The 16355-nt window shown below is 41.8% G+C and overlaps 1 protein-coding gene across 1 annotated transcript; it reads left to right on the top strand.

Moving 5' to 3' along the window:
• The first annotated feature begins 3329 nt into the window (after positions 1–3329).
• On the top strand, positions 3330–9755 carry LOC138977361 (complement C1q-like protein 4). The gene is made up of 3 exons (XM_070350261.1): positions 3330–3465; positions 7101–7241; positions 7773–9755. Exons 1-3 carry the CDS (start codon positions 3456–3458, stop codon positions 8198–8200), a joined length of 579 nt encoding a protein of 192 aa, XP_070206362.1. The 5' UTR covers positions 3330–3455; the 3' UTR covers positions 8201–9755.
• Positions 9756–16355: the final 6600 nt, after the last annotated feature.

Below are 16355 nucleotides of genomic sequence, written 5' to 3'. Positions count from 1 at the left end.
ATTTCTGATTTTCGATCAGATGTGTATCTATACGAGGGAACAACAGAATAATCAGAACTTATTCGTTTTTTAAATAACCCAATAGAATCAAGTTGTTTTACAGTATCTGGAAGCTCATTCCACAGGGAAGTCGAAGACAGAAAAAATGACTTTTTATACAGTTCAGTTCGAGAGTGGGGAGTCTGTCTGTCAAGTGGTCTTCGTCTATGGTAAGGGTTCACAGAAGCAACGAGAGGAGGCGGACGTTCTAGTAAGTATGGTGGCACGCGTGCATTAACTAATTTGAAATACAAAATCAATCTGTGTCTTTATCGCCTCTCCTTCAGTGTTGTAAATCCTGATTCATCGTAAAATTTTTGGTGACTCGTGCCACGAACTGCACCTATAATGGTTCTTATGGCATCAAGATGCAAGTTTTCTAATAAAGTAGCTAATCTGTCAGAACAATTGTCCCAAATGACGTCAGAAAAATCAAAATGGGTAATAATAAAAGATTTATACATAAGTTCAAGTGCCTTTCGGCTAAGGCGATACTTATAGGACCGAAAACATGAGAGAAGAACACGTACTTTAGATATAATTGACTGAACATGTGATTCCCATTTGCAGTCGCTCTGAATCAGTACACCAAGATGTTTGTGAACGTGGTTTTCTCTCAGAATTGTTCCATCAAATACAAGAGGAAGGGTTTCAGGCATTCTATTTCCAGAAAAGGTCATCAAATCTGTTTTTAAATTATTGAAATTAACTTTCCATTTTTCCGCCCAGTGTGCAATTTTGGCTAAGTCTGCATTTAAGATCTGTGTCCGCGTGTTTGCATCATTTAGAGATAAATACAAACTGGTATCATCAGCAAAAAGTTTAATGACAGATTCGATATTAATGACAATATCGTTAATGTACACAAGGAACAACAAGGGCCCCAGAACAGAACCTTGGGGAACACCTGAACAAACACGTCCGTATGTCGATTTCCTGCCTTGGATAACAACGGCTTGTAACCTGCCTGTCAAATAATCTTCAAACCATTTTAATAAAACACCTCTTATGCCTATAGCATATAATTTATGCAACAAACCCTTGTGCCACACTCTGTCGAAGGCTTTTGATGTATCACAGAAAACAGCCTGAGTCGTCAACTGCTTATCTAAGGATTGACAAAAATCGTCATACATACTCAACAACTGAAAACTAGTTGAATCACCAGGAATAAACCCTGACTGAGAAACCGTTAATAAATCATTCTCTGTGAGATATCGAAAAACATGGGCTTGAACACATTTTTCCAATACTTTTCCAATGCAACTGAGTAATGAAATCGGACGATAGTTACTGCAGTGTTCTTTTTCACCTTTCTTATAAATGGGATTCACATGAGCTACTTTCCAAATTTTCGGAAACTTCCCCTCAGCCAACGATCTCTGGAAAAGGGTTGCAAGCGGATTTGAAATAATACAAGCAGCAAGTTTAAGAAGTTTATTGTGAACCAAATCAGGACCTACTGCTTTCCTAACATCGAGGTTGTTTAGAACAGCGTACACCATTTCGGTAGTTATCACGAGAGGACTAATGGAAATGGGCTCTTCTTCAACTGGTGGAACGTCATCATCATGACCTTGTATATGCGACTGTCGTAGAAATGCTTCATTAAAAACCTCGGCTTTGTCCTCTGCAGAGTAATACACAATTCCATTGCTTTCAATCGGCGGAATCTTATTTGTACTCATTCCTTTCTTTTTCAAAAAAGAGTTGACTACCTTCCACCAGTCTTTATTGCCAAAATTATGAGGTGACAATATTCTATTTTCTAGTTCCCTAATGTGCTCTTCTTTCCTTTTTCTTATAACATCAGTCAAATTATTTCTCAACCGTCGGAAAAGAGACCAGCACCATACAGTATCCAGACGTTTGGCTAATGCGTGAATATATTGCGTTTTCCTAATCAACTTTTTGATTTCCTCGGTGATCCATACAGCATCGTGTCCGTTCATTGTCACTACCTTTACAGGCATACATTCTTTAGCTATCATCATTAACTTATCGGAAAACATTTCAGCGGCGTCATCAATGGATTCTAAATCGACTATATTATTCCAATCTACACTTTCCATATCTTGCAACAACTTGTCAACATCGATTTTGGAATAATTATATAGTGTTCGTTTGAATGAACCACCCGACGGTAAGTCATAATTCAAATATACAAAAGGACACGAGTGGTCACTGCATACAGGTGGTAGAACACCAACTCTTTTTACCAAGTTAGGACACGGAGATCAATTATAGTTGACGAGGTATCGGTTATTCGAGTGGGTTCTGATATCAACTGAGATAAACTGTTTGTGTTCATTAATTCTCGCAGATGAAACGGGGGGTTAACAGTACAATCAGCGTTGAGATCACCAAAGATAATAAACTTATGTGGGGTATTCATGGCAAGTTGAACGGAATCGTTGATAAGAAGCCAATGGTCGACGGTTGCACTCGGTGGTCTATAAAACACACCAACGAGAAGAGTATCTTGACCCAACTTAGTCTCAATCCAGATCGCTTCCAAATCAGGTATACACAAGTCGATCCTCGGTTTGCAAATCAGATTACTATTTACATAAACGGCTACGCCGCCGTGGGAATCCCCGGGCCTATATCACGTCTAACTGGAGGGTGGTAACCTTTTAAGCAGATGCAGTCTTGGTCAACTTTGTCCGACAGCCAGGTCTCAGATACAGTTATTATATCAAACTTCCCCAATTCGGCCTCAAGGAACGGTGTCTTATATTGAAGACTGCGAGTGTTTACATGAACAATAGAGATCCCATCCCCTCGGGTTGTGCTTGGTCCAGGATTAGGATGGATATCACCACACATAAACAACAATAAGCAAATTGCAATAGATATGGTTTGAGATGTAAAATTCACAGAATCAGCACAAAAAATGAGTGAGGTGGCATATTTCCACATCGAACCAGCAAAGTTCACAGCAATGTCGTAACAACATATTGGGTCGTTACGAGTAAGCTTCCGGGCAGGAAATAAAAACAAAAACAACGCAAGAGACAAGCCAGCACTACCACGAACGAGAATAATCATAAGCGACTGGATATTTCCCTTGTTAAGAAAAGATAGTTTATACACAGATAGCGCTGACGCAACAGGGAGATAACTTCCCACACTTCGCTCTTACCACCACCATCCGCCCTACCCATTGGTCCTAAGACTAGATTGGCAAAAGTCAAGTTGTTACCACGCCTGTACCATGTACGGGGCTGGGCCGACCGTTTACATTTTAAATGCATGTGTTCGACATTGTTCACTAAAGTTCGCATTGGAAAAGTATAAAAGGGTTGCGTTTTCCGATGATACAATAAGCTCTCATGGCAGAAAGCCTGAGATATTTCCTTCCGTTGTTAGTGCTTGGATCGTCTGTTTGAGACTGAACGAAAGGCAGAGACAACATGGCTAACAGTACGTATATTCTGCTCAATACTCGTCAATTTTCATTTGTAGCGAGAACAATGCAATTTTAGTAAACAGAATTTCTCTTGATAGTGGATATACAATTTGAAGTGATTGATGATTCTGATTCTTAAGGACCCAGTAATACCTGAACTGTCATCAAAAATCCCTTTTTTACATTCAAAGTTGTGTTTATGTTTTTCTAATGTAAAATTGGCTGAAATTTATTAATCCGGTGGAATTTTTAACCTAAGTATGACCGTTTTTGAGTCACTTGAGAAAAAGTGACTCTATGTAATCGGTCAGTGTTAGTCTGTCCGGCCGGCCAGCCGGCCGTCCGTCCGGCCGGCCGTCCGGCCGGCCGTCCGTAGACACCACCTTAACGTTGGACTTTTCTCGGAAACTATCAAAGCGATCCGGCTCATATTTTGTTTAGTCGTGACCTCCAATGACCTCTACACTTTAACGATGGTTTCGTTGACCTTTGACCTTTTTCAAGGTCACAGGTCAGCGTCAAAGGAAAAATTACACATTTTATATCTTTGACAAAGTTCATCGGATGTGATTGAAACTTTGTAGGATTATTCTTTACATCAAAGTATTTACATCTGTAGCCTTTTACGAACGTTATCAGAAAAACAAGGGAGATAACTAGCCTTTTCTGTTCGGCAACACACAACTTAACGTTGGGCTTTTCTCGGAAACTATAAAAGTGACCGGGCTCAAATTTTATGTGAACGTGACTCCCAGTGACCTCTACACTTTGACGTCTGCTTTGGTGACCTTTGACCTTTTTCAAGGTCACAGGTATGTCTTGAAGGAAAAAAATTGAAATATCATATCTCTGAAACTATTCATCGGATTTGATTCAAACTTTATAGGATTATTCTTTACATCAAATTATTTACATCTGTATTGTGTTGTGAATAGCAATTTCTTCCTGTCCATCTGATGCCTCATATAATATTCAGAACTGCGAAAGTGACTCGATCGAGCGTTTGCTCTTCTTGTTGAGATATATCACTGCAAAGAGGGGGTATAAATGCTGACTTTTGAAAATCTGGCCCACAAAATCGCAAATCAACACCCCAACACAAAAAAGTAAAATAATTTACATATTCTCAGCAACTTAATCAGCTTTACAAAAGGCGTGCAAAACTGACCAGGGAAGAAGCACATCAAGAGAAAGAAGGATTTCCTTATCTGGCTGGTGCTTATTAGCTCAAGATATCAGGTAAGAGAGATAATGTGTAGTTTTTTTGCCAAATTTTAGGGTAGAAAAGTTCGTGAAATTTTGACATTTTCGTCACTTTACGAAAGATAACTACAAAACTATTAAAGATACAGTGTTGCCATTTTGCACAGTTATTTTGGGTATGATGCTTGGTTGCTGGAACCTCTAATAATGAATGTAGATAGAACAGAACTCCAATATGAATTTTTTCAAGTTGTAAATATTGACTGGTTTTTTAATCGAAAATGAAAAATCAACGAAAATTCCCTCAATGATGATAATCACTTTCTTTGAGGTTCCAGCAATTCAACCTTATGTTTAAAACAACTTTGCAAAATACCATCACCCTTCTTTAACTGGGTTGGCCTGTATCTTTTGTGAAGTGTGGGATATGAACGACAAATCGGTCCGGGCAAAGTTTTTTCAATATTTTTTTTGTGCATCTATTATTTATGTTTGTCAAAATGTGTTTATGTCTGCTGAATGTTTACTATGTCTAGAAACTGTGGTCAAAATTTGAAGGTTCTATCTGCATTTTTAGATTTTTTAGTAAAATTTAAAAAAAACACCCGCGTTCAGGTAGTACTGGGCCCTCAAAGGAACAGTCGTTCCCGTGTTTCTGATTCGACTCGCAGTCTCAGATCTGGCTTTTACATGGGAATAGACCACCCCTCCGCTAGAACACATTCCAATAGACCATCCCTCCGCTAGAACACATTCCAATAGACCATCCCTCCGCTAGAACACATTCCAATAGACCATCCCTCCGCTAGAACACATTCCAATAGCCCATCCCTCCGCAAGAACACATTCCAATAGACCATCCCTCCGCAAGAACACATTCCAATAGACCATCCCTCCGTTAGAACACATTCCAATAAACCATCCCTCCGTTAGAACACATTCCAATAGACCATCCCTCCGCTAGAACACATTCCAATAGACCACCCCTCCGCTAGAACACATTCCAATAGACCATCCCTCCGCTAGAACACATTCCAATAGACCATTCCTCCGTTAGAACACATTCCAATTGACCATCCCTCCGCTAGAACACATTCCAATAGACCATCCCTCCGCTAGAACACATTCCAATAGACCATCCCTCCGCTAGAACACATTCCAATAGACCATCCCTCCGCTAGAACACATTCCAATAGACCATCCCTCCGTTAGAACACATTCCAATAGACCATCCCTCCATTAGAACACATTCCAATAGACAATCCCTCCGTTAGAACACATTCCAATAGACCATCCCTCCGCTAGAACACATTCCAATAGACCATCCCTCCGCTAGAACACATTCCAATAGACCATCCCTCCGCTAAAACACATTCCAATAGACCATCCCTCCGCTAGAACACATTCCAATAGACCATCCCTCCGTTAGAACACATTCCAATTGACCATCCCTCCGCTAGAACACATTCCAATAGACCATCCCTCCGCTAGAACACATTCCAATAGACCATCCCTCCGCTAGAACACATTCCAATAGACCATCCCTCCGCTAGAACACATTCCAATAGACCATCCCTCCGTTAGAACACATTCCAATAGACCATCCCTCCGCTAGAACACATCCCAATAGACCATCCCTCCGCTAGAACACATTCCAATAGATCATCCCTCCGCTAGAACCCACATTCCAATAGACCATCCCTCCGCAAGAACACATTCCAATAGACCATCCCTCCGTTAGAACACATTCCAATAGACCATCCCTCCGCTAGAACACATTCCAATAGACCATCCCTCCGCTAGAACACATTCCAATAGACCATCCCTCCGCAAGAACACATTCCAATAGACCATCCCTCCGCAAGAACACATTCCAAAAAATCAATAACCTTGGATGCATTTTCTCTTCTGTATAAAATGGGATTTTTTGAATGAATTCATTTCTTAACGGCCAATACTGGCAATCTGATACGTTTTTTTAATTTTTTTTATATAATTATATATATAATGTATGAAACAAAATAATTCTCATAGGAAATAGTCACTGAGTCAGGGTGTTGATTTTTGGTACGTGTCGCTGAATGTTGTTATCCTACTGAGCGAAAAAAGTAATGTATCGATTAAACATTGGATTTCCCTTCTTTGAGCCATGTGACGTCAGAGGCCGACAAAACTTCATATTTAGGCGGTCAGCCGAGACTACAAAATAGTGCATGTTTGTGTGCTTTCACTTATAAAAACTAAAAGGAATTCTAACCAGAAACGATCGATACATAAATGTTATTTGTATTTTTTTTACAAAATATCACATTTTAACCAGATCTCGAAATTCATTGTTCACCTTGACCGCTCTCGCGGTCTCGGGGGAACACTGGCTGTCTCGATCTGTGTAAAATGTCATATTTTGGTCAAAAATACAAATAACGTATATTGCACCCATTTTCAGATGGAAACGATTGGAAGCGGTCGGCTGATGAAAGCAACAGTGAGCTTCAGAAAGTCATTGAAGCGCTTAAGGCAAAGGTGACTTCCCTGGAAGGAGAAATGTCGCAGGTGAAGTCTACAGTTGCAAAACGTCAACAACAAGGTGAGGCTTATGCATGTAGCTGTTGGCTACGACCCCTTCTCCGAGTGTGTCAGAACTTCTACCTTGTAATGCGAATATGTGTGTGTCTGAATTGTACCAGGAAACACAGTACAGTAGGGGGCAAAAGAATCACAGTGCAGTAGGGGGCAAAAGAAACAGTACAGTAGGGGGCAAAAGAAACAGTACAGTAGGGGGAAAAAGAAACAGTACAGTAGGGAGCAAAAGAAACACAGTGCAGTAGCGGGCAAAAGAAACACAGTACAGTAGGGGGAAAAAGAAACACAGCGCAGTAGGGGGCAAAAGAAACATAGTACAGTTGGGGGCAAAAGAAACACAGTACAGTAGGGGGCAAAATAAACACAGTACAGTAGGGGGCAAAAGAAACACAGTACAGTACGTGCAAGTTGATGGATGCTTCTACTCAATGTAAAAGCCTTGACAGATGTGTGCATGGTGTTCTGCATAAGTCAGTAACCGGAAAGGGAGGTGTATGTAGCATTATAACAAAATTACCTGTGGTGCTTTTTTCAGTGGCGTTCACAGCTCACTTCAACAAAGGAGGACCTACCACCCACAGCGGCAACTATAATATCCCTATCGCCTTCTCGCAGGTGGAGCTGAACCTGGGCAAGGGCTACGATTCGAAGAGCGGGGTTTTCACGGCTCCAGTGGCTGGGCTCTACCTCTTCCACCTCTACGTCAAGGGGGACGGTACGAAGACAACAATTGATCAGTTCCAGCTCGCAATCGTCAATGGCAAGTCAGAATTGGCGAAGGTCACTTTACATAGCGAATTGTACAAGTATGCCCGTACTAGTACCTCTGTGGCCACACACGTAGAAGCCGGCCAGAAGGTGTGTGTCAAGTTTCATGATTGGCCTGTTCGTCATTCTGACTCCCTCTCGTACGATAACTGGCATGATACGTCTTTCACTGGCGTGCTCATTTGCGCGGACTAATCCGCGTGTCTCAGTTTCGCGACAGTTATCTAGCGTTCCCGGAGCTGGTCGCCTGCGATATGTTAACACGCGCTTGTGCCTTGGTTAGAAAATAATTACTTAATGTAAGAAAGGAAACGAGCAACCAAAGAGAGATAGGAAACGGAATTTGAGTTATTGTTAAGTTTTTGTTGGCTCTTTTTGTCATAGAAGAATTTCAGTCGACATCTCTACTTTCAGGGTTGTTGGATGCTGTTAGTGTGGACAATGTACAACTTAGTCGGTATGACGGCACAGCTAAATTCTATTTTTTTCTTCTTTTATTTTAGGCATTGCTTTTGAATAAGATATTCTCTGCTTTAGCTTTCCTAATCCTGCTTTACATGGCTTGATATGTGACAGCGCGGGGAAAAAGGGGAGTAAGTCACACACAATAATTTCGAGTTACTAGCTGAAATCTGTCGCTAAGTGAAAATGTCCAGAATTTTGTTTACATTTTGATTTTTTTTCACTTTTCAGAGTCAAATCTATCGTTTTACGAAATTATTTTTACAACTGAACAGGTTATTTTGCCTAACTGTGTATTCAGGCGTATCCTCAGTGTTTGTAAAACAACAACAACAACAACAACAAAACACTTCCTGAGTTGAACATTCCACAGCAACCTGGATGTTAGGCCGCATGCTATGCATTCAGAAGATTAAAATGTTTAAATTAAGAAAGGTAGAATAAATCAGTGTTGCATGTTACTAAACATCCTTTGCTGCAGTTCAGAAATTAAAACCTCGTTGTGTCCAACAAATCAATATGCCCCATGTCTCTTCCTTATTAGATGTTTTGGGTGCGGTTTCGTAGGTATTTGATCAAACATTTGGAGTTGAGTTTGTCATAAATTGTTGGAATAATTAAGTTGTACTCAGTTCTTCTCAGAGTAATATGGTGAGGCCCGAGTAACGTTTTGTTCAGAGTATATGAAACTTGTAGAAAGGAGTGAGAGAGACAACAGCCTCTTGGCGTTTTTGCAATCTGTTACACTGTACATTGACAGAGACAGGGTCGGCGAAATAAAAAAACAAGTCGCGTAAGGCGAAAATACAACATTTAGTCAAGTAGCTGTCGAACTCACAGAATGAAAGTGAACGCAATGCAACGCAGCAAGACCGTATACTCGTAGCATCGTCAGTCCACCGCTCATGGCAAAGGCAGTGAAATTGACAAGAGCTGGGTAGTAGTTGCGCTGAGAAGGATAGCAGGCAGGTTTCACGGTAATCAGACTCTTTGATGTGTGTAAACTTTGCCTTCAAATTACTTGCTTACTGTGTTGATTTTCATCATTTTTTCTGCTTGGCATGAGTAAGTATGGTATTTGCAATACAAAAAAATAAATAAAAGCTAAAATGTTTGTGTTTGAGCAATTATTTGAGCGAGTTTTTCGAAGCGAACGTGTGAATCCTGACAGACACCATTTCCTTCTGTCACATGACCCCATCTCAAAGTGTGATTCAACAGACACGAAAATAACACACAAAACTTATGATAATGGGGTTATTAATTCAATTAATACACAAGGTTAGTCTCTGACTAGAAAAATAGGGAAAAAATATCAAATGGGAGCATAAAACCGTTTCTGGAAAAATTGTCAATCGCCACCGAAAGTGTCTGTCAGTAAAAAAAACACGTGCTTTGTTTGCAAAGCAAAGCCTAATTTTACACATCGCGTGCTTTTGTCTGTTATTCTTTCTTGTAATAAATTGATGTTCTTCACTGGAAAGCAGGTGTATCATCAACAGTATCACAAAATCGCCAAAGAATGAACATTTTCGTTGTGATCCGACCGGTGTCTGTAGATTGAATCACACGTTCGGCAAACTTTGTTTTTAACGGAAATAACCGAGCCTTTCATCGGAAACGACGTTTCAACCGCTTCAGATCGTCTGCAGGAAGAAAAAGAGGAATGCGATACCCAGTGAGTAAAACATTTAATCGTTTTTAGTGCCTTTTGATCAAGTTTTGTTGCGTCTGTCAGCAACGTTCGTCAACCCAACGTTCGACACAGCGACGCACGCATACGGATTTGCAGCGTTTGCATTCGGAAAGTGAGGGATTTGTGAGTTCGTTTGCATAATTTCAATCGCTAGTAGGTTTTCCCTTCGTCTCCCATTGTTGTGTTTGCATGTTATTGGCATTTCATTGTGTAAATTGAAAGTTTGTGAGTAACAGTAGTACAATCTGTCGAACGTTGGCGACGCTGACAGACGGAAATATCGAACGTTGCCTTCAATGACAGAAGGGCTTGGCGATCGTACTTTCGATTCGTAGGAACACAATATGGAGACAGCAATGTGCGCTCGTTACCACAACGGTCATGAACCGGTGTAACACGAAATTTTTACTCCACGAAGAATTGACTCCGGAGTAAACTTCCAGTAAAAATCTTGTACGAAAAAAGAACTCCACAAGGAACTAAATTTTTACTCCCCAAATATTTACTCCCAGTAAACATCTCGTACGAGAAACTTAGGGCCTACTCCTTCGTTTATAATTCGCGCAATATCCCATTAACGTGCAATCCCGTTTTGCCGCCGTCCCATTTTGGCGACATTTCACAAGCCAAGCGTCATCTTACTACCGCATCCCATTTTGGCGCAATCCCGCTTCGCCGCTATCCCATTTTTTTATTTTATTTTTTTTATTTTTACATTTAGTCAAGTTTTGACTAAATGTTTTAACGTAGAGGGGGAATCGAGACGAGGGTCGTGGTGTATGTGTGTGTGTCTGTCTGTCTGTGCGTGTGTGTGTGTGTGTGTGTGTGTGTAGAGCGATTCAGACCAAACTACTGGACCGATCTTTATGAAATTTGACATGAGAGTTCCAGGGAATGATATCCCCGGATATTTTTTTTATTTTTTTCGATAAATACCTTTGATGACGTCATATCCGGCTTTTTGTAAAAGTTGAGGCGGCACTGTCACACCCTCATTTTTCAATCAAATTGATTGAAATTTTGGCCAAGCAATCTCTGAAGAAGGCCGGACTTCGGTATTGCATTTCAATTTGGTGGCTTAAAAATTAATTAATAACTTTGGTCATTGAAAACCTGAAAATTGAAAAAAAAAATAATTTGTTTTTAAAACGATACAAATTTACGTTCATCTTATTCTTCATCATTTTCTGATTCAAAAAACATATAAATATGTTACATCCGGATTAAAAACAAGCTCTGAAAATTGAAAATATAAAAATTATTATTTAAAAAAAAAATTCCGAAATCGATTTAAAAACAATTTCATCTTATTCCTTGTGGGTTCCTGATTCCAAAAACATATAGATGTGATATGTTTGGATTAAAAACACGCTCAGAAAGTTAAAAATAATAGAGATAAAGAAAAGCGTGCTATCCTTCTCAGCGCAACTACTACCCCGCTCTTCTTGTCAATTTCACTGCCTTTGCATCGAGCGGTGAACTGACGATGCTACGAGTATACGCTCTTGCTGTAAAAATGCAGTGAGTTCAGTTTCATTCTGTTAGTTCGACAGCTTGACTAAATGTTGTACATGAACAAAGTATGCAAACCAGATGATCCAGCGACGTCCTTCCCAATTTATGTCCAATGGACGTCTACCCACAACACGCCACTGGATGCCGCGTGGTCAGCCAACCATGTGGTGCCAGTCGTGAAAACCAGGTTCTTTGTCCCACAGTGAGACATTCAAGTTGGGGACTTTGTGACCGCTGACTTTGTCAGCATGGATGGAAAGGTGGAGAGATACAGGGCGGTGATCATCCCCAAGTCAACCCATTTCCCCGATGGGCCAGATCGAGAGGAGATCTGTGTGAAGTGTTTGCGCGCAAAAGACAATGGGAGATACTATGTCTTTCCTAATGTTGATGACATTTCATGCTTGCCAATGGCTCAGATAAAAAAAAATCCCACCAACCAACCATGAACAACAGGGGGATTACTTTTTTTGACATGTGACCAAGTCTCATTTGAGCGTTCACAGTGTTACCTGAGAATAGCACACCCCCTTGAATTGGGACCAAAGAAAAAGCGTTGTATATATGCATTTTTGAATGCTTTTCTAAAGTCATAAGTTCATTTGTGAAAAAAAAAATCTGTTTAGGGATTGTTTTGCTGAATGCATGCAGTTAAGAAATTGACCCAGTTTTCAAATTTAGGGGGTAGGGTTGCCCCATAGCCCACGTATGTCTGTGTGACTGTGTCGAATATCAATCTACTTTGCGTACAAAATGTATAGAGGTTTGTTTTTCGATTTTAGAATGATTTCTTAAGCTGGCTAGAACTTCTGAGGTCTACAGGAAACGATAAAGATAAAAACTGTACAAAATATAAGTAGCGTCCTTTATCTTACCATTGTTCTGATCAATGCTGTCCCTTTATTTGCAAGTTAACCATTTTTCTTAATGTGTTCAAGGAGTATGTTAAAAATTATTATCAATGGTTGCTTTAAACAGCACCTTTGGGCAGTTATTATGCACTGAAGTTGTAAAAGCATGTTTTGGGGTTTTTAGGATATAGCGTCTTGGAACGCCAATCATCTTGGAAATACGAATGTTCATATAATTTTTTTTACTGTTTTGGATAGATAAAAAGTTGAACTCTTGGTGCAAACTGTTTTTTGGCCCCTGTTTGACTATTTATTATTTTGGAATATTGTGTGTGAGAGGGAAACTGCAATCCTCAATATCATGAAACGTGCCAGCACGCTTTTCTGTACCTCTCTTTGTTTTAACTTTCTGAGCGTGTTTTTAATCCAAACATATCATATCTATATGTTTTTGGAATCAGGAACCGACAAGAAATAAGATGAAAGTGTTTTTAAATTGATTTCGAAAATTTAATTTTGATCATAATTTTTATATTTTTAATTTTCAGAGCTTGTTTTTAATCCAAATATAACATATTTATATGTTTTTGGAATCAGGAAATGATGTAGAATAAGATAAACGTAAATCTGGATCGTTTTATAAAAATAAAAAATTATTACAATTTTCAAATTTTTAATGACCTGTCACGTTTCAATATATCACTTAAGGTGATTATGAAACGGTTAGTTACTACTAACTAACTAACCACACCACGATCCACTCTCGCAGTCATACAATTTAATAGAGACAACAAAAGTATAAGTTTCAGACGCCTGTTTATGTAAAAACTCGCCACCTCCCTCGAGACTTCACTCAAAATATGTTCTTTTACGTTCACAAAACGTAAAAAACCCGTGGTCACTGACAAAATGCCAGTTAGAATATAGAAAATTATAGTAACACGCTGATCCCGTGTAAAGATAAGAAAATACGACTGTTCTGCTCCAAAAGTGCTAGTTCATGCAGGTGTCACACACCCCACGTCGTCACTACTCGAGTATAATCACAGATAGCAAAAATAACAACGGTGGTCAACGGGGTGCAAAGACATGGTGCACTTAGCTTTCTTTGGCCACTGGGTGGACGGCCTGTAATTAGTCTTTTTAGCCTCCACAACTGCTCCGTCGAATGAAGTGCTGGTTAGCGTGGTGACGAAGCAGGGAACTGTGGAGGCATCAGGCGCCGCACCCAGTCGCTGGTAAGCCGGTTCGCTGGTTAGCTGGTTAGCCGGTTCGCTGGTTAGCCGGTTTGCTGGTTAGCGTGGTCCCAAAGAAGGCAGCCGAACAGAAGTTAGGAAAAGGCTGCAAACAGAAAGCATCGGTGCACTAAACATGTCAGCTACCCCTCACCCTCCACCTTTAAACATGTCATCTTTACATATCTCATCGAGCACGTGGGCCTGCACAAACGGACTTCCCACAACAACAAAACAGCCATTTTTCGTCCTTCTCTCCCTACCTGCAAAAACCATATACAGGTTAGTATTTTAGCGTCATAGAGAGCAAATTATGCGCTAACCTGGAAAGAACAACAGAGAGTATTTCATTCCACAAACACAGACTCGTCAACAGCGTTAAATAATGATTTATTACCTCAAACAGCCTATGAATGTAGCACTCTCATGGAAGCAAAACCCGCTTCCTCCCTGGAATGGCCTCTGTTCGTCAACAGTGACAACAACATCCAGAAACCCCTTGTCGAATACTTATGCGAAGACCATCGCACGACGAAGGAAAGATTTGACGACTCGTCCTCAGCAAAACATGTGGCAGTGAGAAGGTGATAACTCGCTGAAGTTCCCCTAGAGTGCCGAATATTCTATTCGGTGAAATCCATCATACTCTAGAAACCGTCGTATTCGATCCTTCTTCTTCTGCCGCTGAGTGTCAAGTGCGCCGTCCTTGTGTCTCTCACAGACCACCTAGCCAATAACACGTGACTGACCTTGTCACATATCAAGTTCAGCTATCCACAATTCTGCCTCGCAAAGCAGAATTAACCCCGAAAAATCCGTGCGCCACAAAATCCGTGCTCTGCGCTGTCAGCAAAACTCTGCCGTATAGCCCCGACTCACGCACAGGCGCTTTCAGTCGCAATTGACCAAGAGAAGGCACCCCACTGAGTGACACTTTCTTGGTCTGTGTCACTAGATCGTGACACACCTCCCCTCTTCAAGACGAAACCTCGGTTTCGCTCCCAGTCATGTTCTCCTCTACAGCTCGAGAGAGAAAATCGGCTCCAACATTGTTGGCGCCCGGAATGACGCGTACCGTGAATTGGTACGGTTGGAGAATCAACGCCCAGCGCATAAGTCTGGCGTTTGCCAACCTTGCAACCTGAAGATATTGCAGAGGTTGATGGTCCGTCTCCAGACAGAAAGGTCGTCCGTACAGGTACGCTTCGAACTTCTGGATGCCCCAGACAATGGCGAGACACTCGCGTTCAACCGTTGCATATGCTGCCTCGGCCGAGGTCAGCTTACGGCTGGCGAAGCAAACAGGGTGCAAAAACCCCTCTGTCTCCTGAAGCAACACTGCCCCAAGTCCTTTCCCTGAAGCGTCTGTCCTCAGCACGAAGTCCTTGTTCAGGTCTGGTAGCCGGAGTATAGGCTGACTGGTGAGTCGCCTCTTCAAGGTGTTGAATGCGGAGCTGCATTCCTCAGTCCACACTACAACGGTCGGTTGTAGTTTCTTGGTAAGGTCGGTCAGTGGTAGTGCAATTTCGGCGAAGTGCGGGATGAAGCGTCTGTAGAAGCTGGCAAGGCCCAGGAAAGACCTGACTTCTTTCTTAGTGCGCGGTGGCTCCGCCTCCCGAATCTTCTGGATCTTGTCGTCCTCTGGAACGAGCAGTCCCTCGCCGACAACATGACCCAGGAAAGACAATTCCCGAAATCCCAAGTAGCACTTGGACGGTTTAGCTCCCAGATTTCCGTCCTTCAACCTTCCGAACACGTCGCGCAGGGCGTCGAGATGTTCAGTCCATGTCTCAGTCGCGATCAGCACATCGTCGATGAAACTGCTGATGTCCTCGCGCTTCAACGGTTCCAAAAGTTTCCTCATCATGCGAGTGAAGACGGCACCTGCATTCTGTAGCCCAAAAGGCATGACTGTCCACTGGAACTGGCCGAATGGAGTGGTGAATGCAGTCTTTGGGCGATCTTCCTCGGCAACCGGAATTTGCCAGTATCCCTTGGTGAGGTCCAGTTTGGAAAAGTACTTGGCCTTGGCCAAGTGACTGAAGAGGTAGTCCACATCAGGCATGGGTTCCGCGTCAAACGCCGTAATCTTGTTCAGCTTCCGGTAGTCGACGCAGAACCTGACGCGTCCATCCTTCTTCTTCACGAGTACAATTGGTGAACTGTAGGGAGAGTTCGCTGGCTCGATGACGCCCAACTTCGTCATGTCTGCGATTTCCTTCCTGACCACCTCCTTCTGGGCATGAGGCATGGGATACTGCTTCGTCCTCACTGGCTGTTTCTCCAGCAAGTCGAAGGTAAACTCCTCTAGATGCGTCTGAAGTGGTATGTCTGTAAGGACCCGTGCTGCATCCTTCAGGATCTCTTGCAGGTCCGCCTGCTGGTCGTCCCCAAGATCAGGTGAGATGTGCACGTCCGTGTGATCCTCACTAGCCTCCAGCGGACAAACTGGTACACGTCCTCCTCCCTGTTCCTCCGTTGTCTCGTCCATCACGACGGCAACTGTCTCTGTCACTTTGTCCTTTTCCCCGTAGGCAGTCCTCTCTATGTAGGCGCGCAGCAGGTTGGCGTGGTACAGGCGTGCTTTCCCG

This window comes from Littorina saxatilis, linkage group LG9 (assembly GCF_037325665.1).
Source record: "Littorina saxatilis isolate snail1 linkage group LG9, US_GU_Lsax_2.0, whole genome shotgun sequence".
Classification (NCBI taxonomy): Eukaryota; Metazoa; Mollusca; class Gastropoda; order Littorinimorpha; family Littorinidae; genus Littorina; species Littorina saxatilis.
This window is presented reverse-complemented; position numbering and strand designations above follow the sequence as displayed.